The following is a 19,611-nucleotide window of genomic DNA, read 5'->3' as shown; positions in this document are numbered from 1 at the left end:
TCAGAAATTCTCTGCTTAGTGCTGAAAACGAGTGCGAAATTCGCGGAGAGAGAGCGAAAAGAGCGACTAAGATAAGCCGAGACCAGGGGCGAATTCAATGAAATGGGGGTGGGCGCCGGATGTAAGTTACATGAAGAGGAAATAAATATCGGGATGAATCATCAAATAATCTAAACAAAGCTATGAGTAAATTTATATTGTGTATGGGTTCGATTACCATCTATTATATATTTAATGTAATTAATGATGTGAGTTGATTCACCTTTCATTAGGTGCGCGACTCTCACCTTAATTCTACCTGAGATCTCAAAAAGTATTGCATACTTTTAGGCCTTCTGAGCATACGATATGCACTTTGTTTCATGGAAAACCTAAAACTATAAACACGTCAAATTTTATACATTTATAATTATCCCAAAACTATTAAATCGCTTATATTTAGTCCTCTTCAATTAGTCACTTGGACACTGCAAAGCAAGCTCTATGATTTTGTGAGCATACCAAAACTAAATAAAACACTTTAGTTGTACCTTTTAGTTTTTATTAAATTAAATGATTACATTTTAAATAATTACAATTCGTACGTTTAACGCATTTGCCAAATGTTTGTTTCTTAACATTTTAGACTATATTGTAGACTTTATACTTTAAATTAATTTTGTTGGCCTGCCTTTGTTTATTTTTACAAGTAGTTGAAACATTTCACTAATACACATTCGTTCGCACTTATGACAGACTAATGACTTATGTTACGTGGTTGAATTAAAATTAGGCAAAGAGAACTTTAGTACGTTTAGTTTAGTATTTTACAGCGGCATCTCGTCTCCACCATCGGTTTGGAGAAAATTTGGAAAACTTGCAGGTCGGCTAGCATTTTCACGTAGTTATGTACATTTGAGACTCAGAACTCGAGATGGAGAGTTGGAAACACTTAAGCTAGCTTAAACAATTAGTTTTCAATATGGTCGCGTATCGATTGGGATCTGATCATATATTACTGGGCGGTCCCCGATGGGCGCGCTGTCCGTGTAACGTGGAATGTCTAGAGCCTGGACGCGAATGCACAATTGCATAATCGTTATCATTATCGATTGGCATCGACCTTCGAAGTACGTTGGATAAGTTTGGATTTAATACAATACATTTCAAATTGCAGAAAGTAGGGGATCAAAGAGGTTCTTTAAGACAGATTAGTTAGCAGCTCTTTAAATTGGCAGTTAGTTATCCATTTGTCTTTTTTTTATATAGGGGCGGAGAGTTAGTTAAAGATACAGTATACAAATGCAAATTACTATCGGTTAATTACAGTTGCAGTACTAGGCACGAAATGGTTTTTCATTCTATGTTTTTGATTGTTCTGTTTTTGTGATCTGTTGTGTTGTAATTGTTGGTTTTTTGTCTTTGCGGTCCAGGATATATATATATATATATACGATACATAGAGATACGCAGATACAAGATACTTTGTTGGCATGCTTTAGTTTTTGTATTGTGTGTGTGGCTCCACAGCAACCAGAAAATAATTTGCGAGAGCAGATCAGATGCATTTTGAAGTGTAGAATAGAGGTGTGTGGTGTGTGTTTTCTGTTTGATTGTTTTGTGGAGGCAGCTTAATATCTATCAGACCTATTTGAGTGTATCGTGGAGCCACCGCTGGTGTAGCCCTTGTGGGCATCCCTGCCATGGAGCGAATAGCGGGATCCGTACTGACTGCCATGCCAACTGCGATACGGATCGTACTCCTCGATAATCGATGGCTCCTTCTCGATGATCTGCAAGTGTTTTTGAATGGGTTAGAACAGCGGAATAACTAGGCTATTTCATAGGGTACACAGAGAAAAAGAGGTTCCTGATTAAACTCTGATTTATCTCTGTGCACCTATAAACGTCAGATTTATTACCTCTGTATTGGCACAACTGCAGCTCATGGCCGTGCAGAGGAAGATGTTCATCAGCAGCATGATCAGGAAGAGTACGCCCAGGGTGATGGTTAGCCACAGCAGCCAACTGGGTCGTATGCCATCCTCGCAATTGCCCGAGATCACTGCACAGATACAATAAAATAAATATCATAAATAACCCAGACTTTCAGCGGCTAAACTCACATCTAGCCTCGGCGGGATCGAGCACAAAGACAGTGGTTCCAGCCAAGCTGGATCCCTCCTCATTTGGACCAAATTTCCGGGGTCCATTGGTGCCCTTGCCAAATCCAGCCAGAGCCACGTCGTTGCAGTCATCGATCTCCACACAGCGACCATAGCACTGGATCACATCGCACTGCAGATGCACCTCAGATCCTAAAATTATGGCAGAGAAAGTTAGTATCTGGCCTAATCGGGTGAAAATTCCAGGTCCTACCCTCGGGGAACTTGAACATCGAGGAGAGCACCGCCTCGGCAGCTCGTCCATCTGCTGTGGGCACAAAACGGCTGATGATCTTCGAATCATAGGGGCAGCTTTAAGGGAATAGAAATCATAAGTATGGAATGAGCTTACACTGGAAATAATATTTAAAAACTGCTAATTTTTTAATATCTGTGCTTTGTGTTCTGCTGATGTTTTACTTCATGTATTTTCAAAAGTTTACACGTTTATTACACGTTTTTACAGTGTACCTTTGCATTATGGTAGAGATTTTTGAATAATCGAGGTGTAAATGGACTTACCCGCTGTCGTCGGTGAGCTTTTGGGTCCTGTTCTTCTTATCAAAGGCAAAGCAGTTGCCCACACGCAGTCCATAGGTATCTGAGGATGGTAATAATATGAGAGTAGCGTTAAGTATCGAAAGCCCAGGGGCTGGGAATACCCACCGTTTGGTTTGGAGAACTCGGCGCGGATCTTGTACTCGTGACCGTAGACCGTCTCACGCACTCTATGATCGTTCTCCAGGAACTTGAGCACCACATGGGCGTTGTCATCGCTGGGGAAAAAGTAGTGGGATCGGTGGTTTCATAAAGGTTTATTATACGAGCAGGTTGGGTTTAACGGTATATGGCTCTTTAATTACTCCGTACGGCTGGCGGCTAATTAAAATCGTAGCCAATAGACCCAAAAGCTTTGGGCGAAGCTTCAATTGCAACTGCAAGTTCTGCAATTATGCAATTGCAATTGCAATTGCCGGTCATTGCGCTATAGACAGTTGTTTTGTGGGCCAGATAAGCCGTGATACAATAATATATGTATGTGTACACACGTCTAAAACTATTTGTTGTTCGCCTTGTACCACCGGCTGCCAGCACGATTTTAATGTTTGCGTTTACCACACAAATTCTGTTAACAATTTCTTTGCTTTTTTCCGGACTTAACAGAGCGCAACGTTTTGGAAAACCGTTTTTAATGCCATTTTTATTTCCCATCCGAGGTTTTTGTGATGGTATTAGCATTAGTGGCATCTCAGTGGGGATTTTAAATGAATTTTAGCTGAGAAAGAGTTGCGTAAGTCGCAATCGCAATGGCAGTCGAGCAAAGTCATTGGCATTATGCAAATGAGCCGCGAGGCGAGAAGGTAAATTAAATTGTTTTTCGTTCACCTCAAGATCATTATCGGGCCTTCTCAAGACCGTTTACCGTTAATTGAACTGCTGCCCAGTAAGCACTATAAATTTGTTGATTATTCTGCCATTTTGGGGAAATAATTCTCTTTCTCTCCTTTTTTTTTCTGGCCCGCACAAAAGTGGTGATGGAGTGAAAAAATCGTTAAGAATTGTGTGGCCCAAAGCTCAATGGCCTTGGAGTTCTAGTTCCGCAAAAGGCAGAAAGAAATGCGAACAATGGCAAATGGTGGGCTAAGAGCAACACCTACATGCCTGCATCGCCAAATCGAAGCACAATTTGCCATTTGATTTGCCGCCGTCGAGTCTCTGGAAATTGGCCAGCACTTGGGACTGACGGAAGCTTGACCAAAAATTACAGCACACACAGCTAGTAAAGCGTTGTACATCGTAGCCGAAACAGAACAGATCGGAGCCAAACTTAAGTGCAATTGTCTAGACAGGTTAAGCATTCGCATTCGGATTCTACTTACCGCGCATAGCCCGATTTGCCACAGGTAATCACATAAAACTTATCGTCCGCCAATTCCAGGGTCTTGTGCACACGCACGGCCAGTTGGATGGAGCGCTCCTCCGTTCGCTGCGGGGGATTCCGTATCGAATGGATGGATGGGTGGATAGATGAGGGGGATAGTTCATTTAATTGCCGGTTATTAAAATCTTTATGCCCATGACGTTAATGTTGATTGGTTGGAAAAGGCGAGTTAGGTCCCAATTTATGCTTAGGCTTTAACCATAAAACAGGAGCATTTCGTTTCAGTCAACTCACTTGCAAAAATGCATTCTAAACTATGTGTCTAAGATTGCCTTTCGATATGAAGGATATCAAAGGAATTAATAATTTATTATTCAGGTCTTAACTTGAATTCTAAATATAAAAAAAGTATTTCTTCTTGAATTTATTTAAAAAGAAGGCAAATAGTACTGTTTAATATTACTTGAATTTTACGCATCTTGTGGCCTTCCACAAATTTCTTTGACTGTAAGTGGCTGCCTTAACAGCACGGTTGCAACTTGCACTTGTGGCATGTTAATTGTCACATGATGCAATCGCACAACGAGGAAATGCAAAATGCCGCCAAGTGTGACGCATTTTCCAGTTGTTTATTTTCTCCTTAGCTTAGTAGTTAGTTTTTCCCTCTGACTCTGATTGCTCTTCAGCTGCTGTTGGTTTGCTCAGATACGGCCATGCTATCATGGATTTCGGTAATTATTTTAGAATCATTTTGAATATCATCTGCAGCTGGCTTGTGCAGCGGAATGTGACTGCAGATGGGCAACTGTTCCAAGAATCTCTGCGCTCGGCTGGCCAAGATCTTCCGAGGTAATTGCTCTAACTGTTGCCTAAGGCTTGAAAACATTTGTTATGAAGCTTTTTGTATATTTTTTTCCAATATTACACCACGACCTTGACCCGCAACAGCTTTCCATAAAAAGAGATGTACAAAAAGTACACGTTTCTTTGTCATTTTTACGCCAGCTGGCAGTTAAACCTGTTTGCTCTGCCCAGTAAATAAGTGTCAATGGAAGTCAGTAAATACTTGTGTGAGTAAATCTATTATTTTATAAATACATTATATTAACTCGCTGTTATTGGTTTAATCGTACGCCTCCACTTGTCAGGGTATTAAAGTTTTTGATGAATGGGGTTTGGCTTGATTAGAGCTTGGTGGTCAGTGGCCAGTTAAAGCAGTTAGCAAATAAATAAACACAACATATCGCAGTGGTCATACATAAATACCTTCGATGGTCGCAGAGCTCTAGCGCTCCATTGGTGGGGAACGTTGTGATGTCACAATCTGTTGCCCAACTCATGCATCACGCAGTTGCATGCCGCAGCGGATGAGCTCATTATCGGGTTATTATCAATGGCCAAGGAAAATGGCAAAGTTGATTCCCTCCCCAGCCATAGAAAATAAACCTAAGTAGACTCTATGAGCGACTCCCATTACCTGTCTTCTAAATGTGTTGAAATTGCCCGATGGCAAATTATCTTGCGGCAACTGCCTACTACGGTCTTTGTATATTGCATTCGCAATTAACATTTAAATGTATATAATGGTGCTAGACAAAGAACCATAGCTGCCATCATCAAATAATGGCAAACAATCTCGACTGGGGCAACCCACTCGCAGCAGGAGCGAAAATAGAAATAATAACAATAATAGTGCCCGTAATAAGAAAAATAAGTTCAAGTACGCCAGCCGAGCCACAATGCCTCGAATGTCTTGATCTTTATGTAAAAATTGTTGGGCGTCTTGGCCATTGTCAGCGCCAATTTCATGCTCTGCCAGCTGCTCCGGAGCAGATTTAAAGATATCTTGAGGTGGGAGTGAGGAGTACGAGTAGAGGTACTGGTGAAGCTGCAGAGACGAGGGCGAAAGTGGTCGACTGCAGTCGGTATTTTTAGCTGGCCAAGGTCAGCTGTGAAGGCATTTCGCCGCAGCAATTAAAGCCGCTCGAAAAATATTTGCCAAGAAATAGAATCGAAATTGCCGCCGCCACAAAAACAATTCTTTTGACACAAATTCCACGCAGCCGGCACAACAACATCGAATCCAACATCCACAACATCCACAGCCACAACAACCACAACAGAGGCTTGGAATGCTGTCAAAGTCGAAGCGTGGAAAGCCGTGTCTGGGCATGTGAAATCCGCCGTCTGCAGCTGAAAACTAGACGCCGGCGCAAGCTGCCAAGGCACTCCCTTTCAGAACAGCCAGCGAACATTAAGGTACAGTGGAGCATCGACTACGTGAACTCATTAACGCAACACAGGCCCACAAAGTCGAGATAACCCACCTGGGTATATTTGGCTATGCCTGTTTCAAAACTAAGTGCTTACTAGGAACTTAAACAATTAAAACAAAGGTTTAATGTACTCCTGGTTTACTGTACAACACTGTACATAAGCTGTGACTATATGCGCGTTTGTGTACACGTAAAAATAAAATTCAAGCCGCAGTTGCGATAAGCGTGATTTAATTTTATGGGGGACCTCCCCTTTTTTTTGTTCGCATCCCGAAAGGAAGGTGGGCCTTGAAGCTGCAAATCTCCCCATCAACGAAAGCCGGGCTCTAGTTTTTTTTTTTTTTAACATTAACTGACTGTCTAGAGGGGGAAAAATTGGAATACAGGGTGCGGTCCTTCGGATTTGACATTGCAATTAATAATGTTGTATGTGCTTGTACTTATAAGCATCTGGCAGTCAGCCCTATGGATATGGATAATTTGCATTTCAACGCATTGCACTGGGCCACAGGGCACTATGGCTAATGCGATTTGCCTTTGTCTGGCAATTGTTCGAGTGCGTGTACGAGTGGAAAAAGCCGGATCAGACCCACACGGAATTGCAGTCGCCGGCTGTCAACGCCTGTGATGCACGTAGGATTAAACTTGATTTTTATTGCCATCGTTACTATATAGATTGACTGCAACGTCGACCAGGCCAGGCGACCAGGGTAGCGTCTTAGCTGATTTGCGTTGATTTGGGGCCAAGACTCAAGTACATGGCCGATAGGCGGGCTAAAATTTATGCACATGCGTGCCCTTTTTAGCCAGACAAGGCCTCAGACCTTGGCATCAGGTATATCTAGACCCCCATTTGTTGGTCTTTCATTCAGACTGAAGCTCTTGTGTCTGTTGTCTTGGATCGGCAGTTTTCCAGCTGCCCGAGGATTGCCTCATAGTTCACAGTTGGTGGATTTTTGGCGGGGTCTTTGCACCAACTCAGTGCCTGAATTTTGGTGGTAATTTGGCAATTTTACTGGCTGCCTGACGAAATTAATTTGCAATTTGTCAACGCGAAGGTGGTAAACGAAAGACTTAAGACACGAACTTTCTGGCTGTGTTGGTAACTGAATGGCAATTGCTGATAAAGCGGTCTCTCTAAGTTGGTTTTCGTCAATTACTTTGCAAAGTATCTTTACGGTGTTCTGTATAATTTTACACACAATTACATTACCTAATTATATGGTATTAGCAAAAAGTATGCAATGTTCTTAATGAACCATCTTTACCACATTGTTTGTTTGAAAAGTAGAGTACTACTTTACTCCCATGAACTTTGACTTTATTTAATAGCATTCTATTTTCTATTAGCCCTTCTTTCTATTAGCCCTTCTTTCTTTTAAGTATATTTTGGAAATTTTGACAGAATTAAAGATATTTTTCCAACCGCAACATTAAGTTGTGCATAGTTTAGTGATTAGATTCGTTAGAGAAGCGCGGGTTGTTATGCTTACATTGCTCCCACTCACGTTGCTGACCAGGATGCCACAATAGTCGCTGGCGCCCTGTTTGGCCCACAGATTGAGGCTAAAAGCCACCTGGTCGCTGCCATCGCCCATGGCCATGCAGCCGGGAGTGCGATAGTCCCGGACGTGGACGGCTCCCGTGTAGCCGGAGCTCATCTTCACCTTGATGTTCATTGTGCCCGCCTTGCATGTGGCCGTAACATGGGGGGCAAATTCGGATGGGGAAGCCGGTGGTTCCTGTGTTGTGACCTGCAATGAATACGAAATGCGAAAAGCGTTAGGCATGTCTACCATCTTCTCTGGTTAATAACTTTGACCCGATTTCTGGACCCTGGGAACTAACACTAACACGGACCGCAAATTAATGCCAACTCATTGGACAAACACAGTGGAAACAGCAGCCAAAGAGGAAAATTCAAATTAATTTTAAATGGTTAGCCAAAGAGTCAGCCGTAGTCGCAATTAATTGCAAAAAGGCAAAGGCATCGCACACGGACCCGGAGATTGGCCAGAACTTTGGGCCAGAACACAGCTGCCAAAGTTCTGCACGTTTTGGGTCAGTTTACAGCTTACAGTCGAGCGCACTGTCAAAGGCATTTGGCTCTAAGATAATTTATTGGCGTGCTCGACTTGGGCTGCTGTCGCTCCGTCGTGATAATTGAATTTGTGCTCCAGCTTTAGAGCCGCAGAACGTTAGGGCATGACGGTACAAAGAATGAAGTGGGTACACCCGAAAAAGTTAAGAACATAGTAAGCCACAATTCTAGGAATTCGATTAAAAAGATTTTGAGGGATTATGATTTCCTTAAGCGAGGAGAAGGTTATTGCACTTTCATATTTGTGTTGGACTCTATAATAAACCTGTACCAATACTCAAACTTCTATGGCACCAATTAGAACCAAAACGATTCAGTTGTGTTCTTAATTTGCATATAAAAGTCACTGGCTGCCAGAATTATTTCACATATGTCTACTTCCGTTTGACAAATGAAAGACTTAAGACACGAACTCGTTTGCTGGTAAGCATGCTTGCTTGTTTGTTAAAGCTGGCAGGCAGACTTTAAACTCTTATAAGGATTTAAATTGAAATTGAAGAACTATAAATAAAAATAACTTTTTCGAGTGCAGGCGCTAGATAAGCCGCGCCAAAGTTAAGTAAGCCATGTCATGACAATCGCCCAGACACCGCCTTTGTGGTCCAACTGGGCTCACGTTTCGCCGGCCCTCGGGCGCTGTCCAAATCGAGGGGATTTCCCTTGGACAGCCTGATCCCAGTTTCTGTCCCAGGCGAAAGGCTTTTGATTTATATTTACTTTCAAAAGGCACAGAGTGGCAGCATCCCGTTCGCCCTTTGCCAGGCTTGCCAAAAAGAGAAAAATATGAAATTTTGTGCAGTCATTGAAGCAATTAATTTCCCATCCGATCATCCGCCGCCCGCTGCAATGCTGCTACTGTGCGTCAGGTGAAATGCAGCCGGATGACCCAGTTACCAGCTCCAAAACGCTGACAGTGCCAAAAGCATGTTGGCCAGTGTGCCACTTTCTATGGCAACTAGAACATCCACTTTGCATGCCATCAGCAATTTATTGTATCTCAATGCGCCGGCCACTTTAATCAAAAGAAAAAAACACAAATCCAGAGGAGAGACAATGACAATGCGATGGTGGTTGGTGGATCCCCACCGTCTCCGTCGATCGGGAGTTCAATGCGCCGCGAGGGTCACATGAGTGGGTCCCCAGAGCGACTATGGCGAACTCCCATGACAATTTGTCGCTCGGCGAAAAGGCAATTGTTTTGCATGGATTTTTGCATTTAGTTTGCTGCTTTTTTTTGTTTTTCTTCTCGCCAACTGCAAGCGGCAGTCAATTAAAATAGTTTTTGCATGCTCGTTTCACTATCGTTTCGAGTGTGGCGGCGGCTTGTTAAAATAGCTAACCCAAAGTACAGCACTCCGCTATTGTATTATGCAACACGCTCTGATTGTGGTTGGGGCAAAAAATAGGAATAGGAATAGGAAAAAAAAAACCAAACGCAAACCCAAATACAATTAGACACTTGCGCTGCCAGTCACGCCATGGCCAATGAGGCAGTGAGCCGCGGCATTTGGCTTGATGGATTTTCCCCGCAGGACACTACGGCCGAGTGATTTCTCACAAATTCCTACTCCTTTGCCTTGCCCGCACCGAACCGCATGCAAAATCGTATCGCAAAATCGAAACGCAGCTGGAACCAGATGCGGAGACCCAAAAGACTGGCGGACTCGCCCAGGATCATTAAGCGGAGCCCCAGATGGATGTGATTTATATGGCTGCAAGGGGTCAGGCCATAAACTAAAAGTGTTCGTACCGCCGCATTTAAGCAGCTTAGCTATTAAGCCAAGTGACGTGGGCAATTAGTACAGGAAGGCCAACTCGTTTGTATTTCTTTTTTTTGCCCGAGCAATTATCTGCTTAAGAATGACAAAACTGCAAGACTTTAAGTGAAAAATGGAGCTCTGCCTGGGGCGGTTGGGGGACCGCCCTGAAAATGCTGGAAAACATGGGAAATTAAGTTGGAGCTATTGGGCGAACGATTTAATGATCTGTCATAAAACCGAATTAGTATTTATGTGTCTGCAGACAAATGAATGTGTTTGCTTTTTTTTTATAATTGGACAATAAAGTTTTGAGTAGCACCTTGCGCAGATGTAATACCTTAGGTATGGTATGAAAGATCACATGTGGATTTTAGATCTGGGAAAAGTAAATTTACCATTCTAAAGTCATAAATAAATATTAAAAACAACCGTATAAACTTGGAAATTACAACAATTTAACACTGCATGTTAACTAACATGGTTTATCTTAAAAGTAACAAGGAATAGTATAGATGAATATTCTGCAAGCACTCAATATCATAGATTCCCATATAGTTTTTGGGACGTAAAACTTGAGCACCTTCTTAGCTTGGGCAATTAAATGTGATTGTGATTTATGTGAACTGCTAATTCCACTCAATTTACGCTGCCAGCCAGCCAGTCAGGGTGTGTTTCCTTTAACTTAAATATTTCACAAGAGCCAGCGAAGTTTTATTATTTTTTTTCCATGATTTCAGATTTTTAGTCGAGCGATACAATCTCCAATAGCACAAATGCAGCTGCGCATAGCTGGCCGAAGTAGATTGCCAAACATATTCCGATCGCTGGGAGTCGAAAAACATGTGCTGCCAGTTTGGCTTAGAAGCTGAAAAACAAAAAACTCGTGCATAACAAAAGGTGGGGAGTCGCATACATATTTCGCGTGCATTTGAATTTCCGCTATGTGGCGCTCGGGCAATAAAGCTCGGATCGAAGTAAATTATAACATAAAGTCCGGGCCAAGCCTAGCCAACTCCAACTAAGACTAAGCCTGGTTTTCAGATGGCCAAGAGTCCAGCGAATGCTTGCTGATTGCAAATTGTCACGGTATTTTCGCTGGCAGCGCATAAATTGCCGTTTAACTCGCATTACAGTACCGCGAAAAACTCCAGATGGGAGCGTATTTATGTGGCGGTTGTGGCTTTTTGGCCAGAGCTTCAGCTTTATCGGCTTGGACCTGGCCGAAAAGCTTAATGAAGCTGACATCGCCGGTGGAGGAAACCCGTTTCGAGCTTTGCCTGATTATATAATGCAAACGGCGAGTGAAGTGACAGCTGAAAGGGTTTTTCCAACGGTTTTATCTTTTGGTCAGGAGATGGGAGCTAGGAGTTAGGGTTCACCGATAGATAAACAAACACATTGAGCAGCAGAAAGAGGAAAGGCCGTGGGCAATTAATGTCGCAGCGGCTTCAATTAAATTTCAATTGCCGGCGCGCTCTTTCCATTGAAGTTCTGACGCGCTAATTCCATGGCACGTCGCTTGGACCCGCGATGGTTCCTCCATGGTGGTGGTTACCTGTTGGCCCCACCTTTTGACTCTCTGTCAGCGGGTCTGCACGTTCTGGCGGCGACCCTTCCACCGATTCGGTGGGTCAATTGTGTGCGGCTCATAATGAAACGCTGTCGTACCATTAATATAATAATAAGCACTTGTTCGCCGCCCAGCTCCCTCTTCATTCCCAAAATCCAAATCATATGTCTGGCCTTTTGTTAGGAGCCCGTTGAAAGGTCTTCAATAGAAAAGCTTTGTAGCTTCTAGAAAATATTGCTGAACAACATTCCAAACGGTGTGTTCTCTGCGTTGTTATTTATGTTGCTTATTTATCGATGGTCCGCAGAAGAATCCAGTTCCGAAAAAGCAGTAGCCCCGTCCAATGTCTTCTTTTAATGAGTTTCGCTCCGACCAGCTAGGAAATTATGCTAAGTACTTTCTATTCTTGATGCTTACAAGGGCTTGCCATGTTTTGAAAGTTTTCTTTAATTGAATTAGCCTCCTTTTGGCGGCCAAGAAAGGGCACTTCTTTTATCCGAATGTTCTCATCATCATTTCACTACATGGTTAAAGCCAATTTTGAGGTCCGAAGTGCATCTTCATTAATATCTTTTGTGTTTAATCTTTAAGTAATGCATATAGAGCCTAACCTTAAAGGTTATTGTTAAAGAAATTAGCTCTGTTACCCAAAACATCGAATTATCAAATAATTTAAAATCCATTATACATGTTTTTTTACTTTCAAGAACTAATAGCCTGGTAATAGACATTTTCGATTTTAGATTGTCGTTTCAACCCTAAAACTTATCACAAAAAAGGTCACCCAACGTGCATTGGCAGTCCAAACTTTCATTTAAAGTTTTAGACATTACCCCCTAGTCATCATTTACTTGATTGAAACAATCGCTTATCGTGATTCTGAGTTGGCATCAAAGCTGTCACACTTTCTTTGGTCATCGCCTTAATTGCTGACAAAAGTTTGGCTGCACGAAAAACACATTTTGAAAAAGTTAGTTCCCAGCAGCCGAACCAAAAACCAAGAAAACAAAAACCAAAAAACTGCCCTCGGTGTGTCTGCAATTTTCATAAATGTGCACTTTCCATGCGCATCATCTTGGACAGAATTTGAAAGCCAGGCCAAGTCCCATACTGAGTTGAAAATTACCCAAAATGCCCTGGGCTTCAATGACAGTCGGCCGTGCAGCGAGGAGGAAAGCAGAACTGGGGAATAGTTTTTCCCATTAGTTTCAAATAAAACCTACTTTTACCTCGGGCCACCGAAGCTGGAGCAGAAAAACAAAGGTAAAAACAATTGCTAAATTGTTTTTTTTTCTGTTACTGTCGACTGACTGACGGTCTGGCGGAGAACGCAGAGAAGCAGAGCAAACCTGCAGGTGAACAATGCAAGTTAATCAAATAATGAACATGTGCTAGCCCAGCCGCAGGCAGTGTCAGCCAAAGTCAAACAAAAGAAAGAACTTTCTCCGTACTTGCGACCACCGATGACCCAATATGCCAAACACTTTTGCATAAATTTTAATGAATTTCACGCTACACCGATCCGCTCAGCATTGAGCAAAATAATTCGCACTGCTGGATCAACGCGGCGTTAAATTGCGCCAACTCAGTGGCTCGGTTATTTGCCAAGTGTATTGGTATTACTCCGGTCACACAGAGCTAGTGGCTCGGCAGTGATGCCAGCAATATCAAAAAACAGTAATCAGTATAATATTTGATACATATTATCCATATTTTGTAATATATCCAGACATTGATTCATTGATTCGTACAGTTTCTGAATTAAAAATAAGAAACCGAAAGTAATACAATATGCATTTAAATCTGTTTCTATAACCAATGAAAAGACTTTTTAATCTCTCAATTGTCACCACTGAAACTCACACAGTTTCGTGCTGAAATCGTTCGGCTTTGACATAAACATACAATTTGGTGGCCAATTTCCTTCTGGCCAACTCCCCGAGAGTTATGACCAAAGAGCCATAGAATCTAACTGCGCACACTCAATCTAATGGGTCCAGTCGCGGCAAGTCGACATCATCTCTACGATCGAGTGAACGGGATGGCTATGGCAACGGCAATGGCTTCCTGTCCAGGGGCCAGACATCAGAGCCGAACCTGGTAGACTACGACGATACTACTAACCCAGTGCTGAACTGGCGTTGCGTGCAGTGACCAAACTGGTTGCTCTTCTAATTGCCCCGGTCTCCAGTGCGTGGCGATCGGTTTATGGAGACGGGTGCCAGGTCTTGGCCAGAACTGCAGTTCACTTCATTGCACCCGGTGGAGATCAGTTTTGTGGTCAATATGCAGCCGTCTTTGCGATGCTCATATTTTCTGTTAATTGGAGCATAATGGCCGGACTTAAGGCCCGATATGCACTCGGCATTCTGCGGTTATCAGCGGCTCAAACAAAAACGATATAAGTCCCGGCTCAATTTGATAAAACCATCTTGGCCAACTGTATCTGGCACAAACCGTTAGAACTCATACTCGTAAAAAGAGGTAAACAAAAACTAAATAAGAACTTAAAGAATTTCAATGAAATGGCCGCGACAATCAGCGAGTTTGTTGTCTAAGTCTTTTGTTTGGCGGCTGCTTGAAGTTACCCTGTTATTTTCTCGGCCACTGCTGCTAACTCATCTAAAGTTCTGAGAATAATATATCCGCGACTAAGTCTGAGTAAACAATGAATCATATCTTTGAGCACATTCATACGCATACTAAAGCTTTATTTTTTACTGCCTGCCGGCAACCGCAGCTGTAATTCAGGTAGGGTCGAAGATTTAGAAGGAGAATCGAGGGGCCGAGAGTTAAGACCACTGTGGGGCACTTCAATTGGCTTTTGGCAGCCGTTGTGAAGCACGTGCTTGTCAGTCGAGAATGGATTTGCGGTTTATTTTGATACCCTCGCAGAGGAAACAAATCAAGTGGGTAGCTCAAGTTTCTTCACTCCAGGCAATAGTTTTTTTCAAGTCGTGATTGCTATTTGTAGAGCAAACAAGACTCCTATCAATAATTGTACTTGAAATTTCGGGTTTTGCAAGACTCACAAATATGGAAGAGAATAAGAAATCTGTTCTTGTCAAATTCATTTTCAATGACTTTAGTGTACACAATATTTTTTGTCTGCCTAACTTAAGCTTCACGCTCTGTTAACTTAGGAGCGATTTTATTTTAAGCACCTGCTTTTAAAATAAGTTAGATCAAGTTTCCTTAAGCCTGGCTGAATAGTTTGGCTTCTTCCCCACTGAAAAGAGCACTCAACTCCAAAATTTTGTTTAATCCTCACAACTTCAACCGCAACACAAGCTACCTGTGGTCGAATTTAAAGCGTCACTTCTGGCCAAATACGCCACATTTTTGGTCGCTGTTTGGGCTTTATTTTCTGAGCTCTTTTTTTTATACATTTTACTTCATATACCGAATCGTAAATAAATGGTGGGTTGTGTTCGTTCTCTTATTTGGTTGCTGGCAGGCCAAAGCCATGACGACATGGCAATACAAACCGATTCGTTTCTTATATACACATTTACGTATGGATTGCCATATATTCATATTGAATCGGATGGCATCGAGAATTAGCATATTTCATTCGCTTTCAGCTTATTTCTGTTCGCTGCTCGCTGACATTGAAACTGATTTTAATGGCCCGTAACAACAAAAACATGGCAATGACAATATGTACAAGTACACGCTAATGTGCAAGTCAATATTTAACGCCGAATGAAGGCGTCGATTTAAATGAGTTAACCGTCTACTAGTTTTGGGCATCTCTATGTCAAAACGACGGTGCGTTGAGCATATTAATCGAAGGAAAAGAGAACTACTGGAGCCTGTGCTAACAGTCATTTGGGTAACTGAAAACCAGCCGAAAAAGGCGCTAGTTCATTTATTGTTTAATGAGTGTGAAAAGCGGGTTGGCCGAGTACCGCAAGCCAAGCCAAGTTTCAGTTTTAACCGACACTCAGCACGCACACATGCGGCGAAAATTACTTTCGCATAAGTTGCTGTTTACATGAGTATTTCTCTGACTTGTCTGACTTTTTGGCCAGACGCGGCGATGGGTAAACTTATATCATCGTCTCCGTCGTCATCATTATGATCATCATCGCCAACAAGATGATAATTACCCAAGAGACTGCGTTTTGTTTGCCGTTGCTTTTACGTATGCTTCAAGGTTTTGTGAGTTTTGCATTAACCAAAAGCCAACTAACTCGGTCGCGCAGTCTCTGTTTTCCCAGTACTTAAAGTTTTCGAGCCAAGCTGTTAGCCGTAGGCCGTTTGTTTGCCAAGCCCAGAGAGCGAATTTTGACGCCCACACCCCGAAGCCCGGCATTTCATGATGTCATTTTCTCCAACGGCCGCTGACTTCGATGTATAGTTCAACATACCCGTTATCAATTATTTGCCTGGCGATGTGGGCAGCGACAAGGGCGGATCTTGTCAAGTTTATAAAGCTCAAGTGTCAGGAAATCATTTGACCAGTCAAAAATCAATAATTTTGTGACAGCAAGCATTTTGGTTTTAGTTTTAAGTTAACTTTGTGCAAAACAATAGAAACAGAAGTACTTCACTTTATACAGTAAAAGTCCACAACAATACAGCACTTCCCAAGCTCAGAAAGTTATTTAGCTATACGGAAAGGAAAAATATGTGAGCATATTATATGATGAGAGTTATTAGATTGAAATGAAATAAACTCATTCATTTTCAGAGAAAAGTTATTGTTAATCAAAACCAAATTGTTGGCTTGAAGTGTCGTGAAAACTGAGGAAAAATCCCCCGGTCGGCCAAATCCAGACTTGGTGCCGAGCCCTAACAACTCTCACCATGATAGATTTGTGCCATTTCAAAGGAAAACTGAAATCGAACCAAGCTAAATCAAAAAATGAAACCAAAACCTAGTAAACTCCTGAAGCGCTCACGAACAATGGACCAATTTTTGGGGGGCTTGTGAGGAAGGGCGAGGAGGGGGGCACAGCTGGGTAAAAGTTAAGATATCGGTCAGTGGCACATTTGGAGTATGACTGCGGATAGGCGGGGAATCGGGCAATCGGAGCACTAAGCCTGCCCGCAGAGTTATAGTTATGACCGTGGTGGAGTCACGGCGATGGCAATTGCTATTGATAAACTGGCCCAGCTGCAGTCAATGTAGAGTTCATTAATTTGTCTGCCCTGGAAAATTGCCGTGGAAAATCTAGAGGCCCAGTTCGGACCAAGCCCAAGCCATGGATACGGTAGAAAAAGGCATTGTAGAAGATAGTAGGGCCTGGTAGTTAACCCCGTTTTCATGGCCGTCGCAGAACATTATTGTATGCAAATGAAAAGTGAAATGTCCAGAAAGTGGTCTAATTATCTTTCACTTACCTGTCCAACCAGAAACAGCAGCACGGGCAGGAGCCAAAGGCCCTGGCTATCTGGCCTCTTGCCTTTCGTCATCATCATCGTGTTCGCTTCCTAAGTCTTTCGTTTGCCTTTGTTCGCGGTAGTGTTATCCTTTTGGGCAGCTGCAATTACGCGGAACGTTTATCACCCAATTGAGCAATTGTGCAATTGTCTGGTTCTGATTATAGCCCACTTCATGCAACTCACGCAGTTGTCAGGCTGCAGCTGCATTCGAATTGATGGGTTTTATTCGCTAAATCCCATTCCTACTAAATTACTCATCCGTCGAGTGACTCAAGGCAACTGCTGAGAACAAAAGCTAACCCTAGTTGCACTAAACATAACTTCTCAGGTATGAATTTTCTATTTATCACATCGTTTTCATCTAGAGAGTTTAATTTTTTAAAGCCTTTTGAGATGATTTCGAGAATCTGGGAATCATAACTTTCTATGAAATTTTTAAGTATACAAACGTGACTCGAGTGCATCGGATTTCTAATCTTTTAATATGCCCTTTTTGATCTGATTAGTTGTTTCTAAGACAGCCATCCCATTCTCACGTATTTTGATTTCGTTTTCGGCTCGACCCCGACCCGATTGAACCGCGCCGAATAAACCTCAAAGTGGAGTTTACTCGGAAAAGTGTTTCGCAAATCAAATGAAACAATGAGTTGGAATGCCGCAAACGAGTTTGCTCGAAAATATATTTGTTTGCCGCACAAAGATCACAAAAAATAGACCCACTTACGTCATTTGCTGAAAATGTGACATAAAAGCTTAAAAAGCAAAGCAATCGTTAAAAAAATTGACATTTGTACCAGATTGAATATTTATTGTTAAACTAAATATCAAAATGTTATCTAAAAAAAAGAGCTTAATTTATGCTTCTATTTTTTGTGGCTTGAAGTTATTTATTGCCCTCGTATGTAATTTATTTAGCTTTTCTAACAGCAAACTCAAGCGGAAATGCCTGACACACCTACACACGCAATTCTGAACTAACATTATCAAACAACTTTATAATTAAAGCATTTTCATGCAGCTGGGCAGTATTATCCACCATTCAAGTCAACCTAAGGCTTTTAGCAAAAAAGTTAGTCATTTTTATTAGTTAATGAAAAAACTTAACTCGCATCTGAAGCTGCAGTTAAGAGAGTTAAGTTTTGGGCTAAGAGCGCATCTTGAAGAGAAACGAGAAACGAGAACTCAACTAACTCGCAAATTCGCGCAATTTCCAGACAATTTAATACCATAATTTAAATGTTAGCTAGACACTCAACTAACTAAACCTATTTTGCATGAAGTTGGCTATAATCAGCAGTAGTTTTCCATCATTAAACTTCATTTGTTATTTCGTTTTTGTTCACTTTAAAGTTTTTACATTTCGTTGCTCTTTTCAACAGAGCGACGTGTGAGCAACACGTGAAAACAAGTTTTATGCAACAGCTCATTGTTTACTTATTGTTGTTGGGGTCGTTTGTAGAATGTGTTTATTTATTCGAAAAAGTTGTTTTTATTTGCTATTACTCAGCTACCTGCACTCCGCACTGAAGATTAGTACTTTTGAAACGCGTTAAGGCACTACAATTGTTAAATGGATTTACACGGAAACTTTCCGCTTGACACGTTAACAGCTCGAGAGATTGTTGGCAACTGAATCGCAGAGATGGAAATTGCTCTAAGCCAAGCTTTGCTGTTTCAGCTTGGCTGCTTTATTTTGTTTCTTTTTGCTTTAACTCTCTCTTTCTCTCGCTCTCTTTGCGCTGCTCTTTTTGGGCACATCTTCGTTTGTTTTGGCCATTTTTACTTTGCCTACTCATTCTGGCCATCGAAGGCGTTACCATATCGCTGGAAAAAGTATTTAAGCCATGGTTTTGGCGCCCAAGTAACAGCTCCCTTCGTCTTGGCCCAGTTGCTCTCTATTTTTATCAATTCGCCAAGCTTGCTGATAAAAATATTAGAATGTGCGTCAGTAAAAAAAGTTTAATTTTAAGTTTAAAAAATATTCAAAAAAAAAAAGACATTTTCAACAAAGCCCTTTCCTTGTTATTGTCAATATCTATTTTACAGTATATTTTAATATCCAACCATTAGGAAAATATAATATACATGAACATTAAGTGCTTTTTGTTATACCCATTAACCATTCAAAGCAATGTATATTACAATTATGCTTTATCAGAAAATATTTTTTGAAAAAAATAAATAATAAAATGCCAACTTAATTCAAAAGTGTTTAATTAAATTTGCAAGTACTAGATATCTTGCATACACTAAATTTTAAGAAAATTTAGCTTGCATAAATGGTTTTTAATAGTGTATTATATAGTGGTGGTTGTTGGAACTTGTAGCGTAACGCAGACTTCAATGAATCGATATGCCCGCAGGTTTCTCTTACTCACGCATGCGCACCAACTTCTAATGTGGTGGTGTTCTTAAAAGAGAGTAGGCAGTGTTGGTAAAATATATAAAAATAACGGTGTATTTCAAGTAATTTTAAGAAGTTATTAA

General features: G+C 41.6%; 1 protein-coding gene across 3 annotated transcripts; it reads right to left on the bottom strand.

The window, feature by feature from the left end:
• Window positions 1-527: 527 nt before the first annotated feature.
• LOC6728669 lies at window positions 528-18,776 on the bottom strand. 3 transcript variants are annotated; one of them, XM_016177048.3, is made up of 11 exons: window positions 18,636-18,776; window positions 17,083-17,222; window positions 7,796-8,056; window positions 4,025-4,131; window positions 2,811-2,920; window positions 2,667-2,745; window positions 2,359-2,456; window positions 2,106-2,297; window positions 1,902-2,044; window positions 1,627-1,772; window positions 528-1,102 (listed from the first exon to the last, which is right to left on the bottom strand). In XM_016177048.3, the coding sequence occupies exons 2-11, from the start codon at window positions 17,158-17,160 to the stop codon at window positions 988-990; spliced, it is 1,329 nt and encodes a 442-aa protein (XP_016035328.1). In that variant the 5' UTR covers window positions 17,161-17,222; window positions 18,636-18,776; the 3' UTR covers window positions 528-987. The 3 variants fall into 3 exon arrangements, with proteins under 3 accessions (XP_016035328.1, XP_016035330.1, XP_016035329.1); XM_016177050.3 differs by having other exon boundaries at window positions 7,811-8,056; XM_016177049.3 differs by having other exon boundaries at window positions 528-1,772.
• Between the last annotated feature and the right edge of the window lie 835 nt (window positions 18,777-19,611).

Source organism: Drosophila simulans, chromosome 3R, assembly GCF_016746395.2.
Source record: "Drosophila simulans strain w501 chromosome 3R, Prin_Dsim_3.1, whole genome shotgun sequence".
Taxonomy (NCBI): Eukaryota; Metazoa; Arthropoda; class Insecta; order Diptera; family Drosophilidae; genus Drosophila; species Drosophila simulans.
The sequence above is the reverse complement of the archived record's forward strand: the minus strand, read 5'-3'. Positions and strand labels throughout refer to the sequence as shown.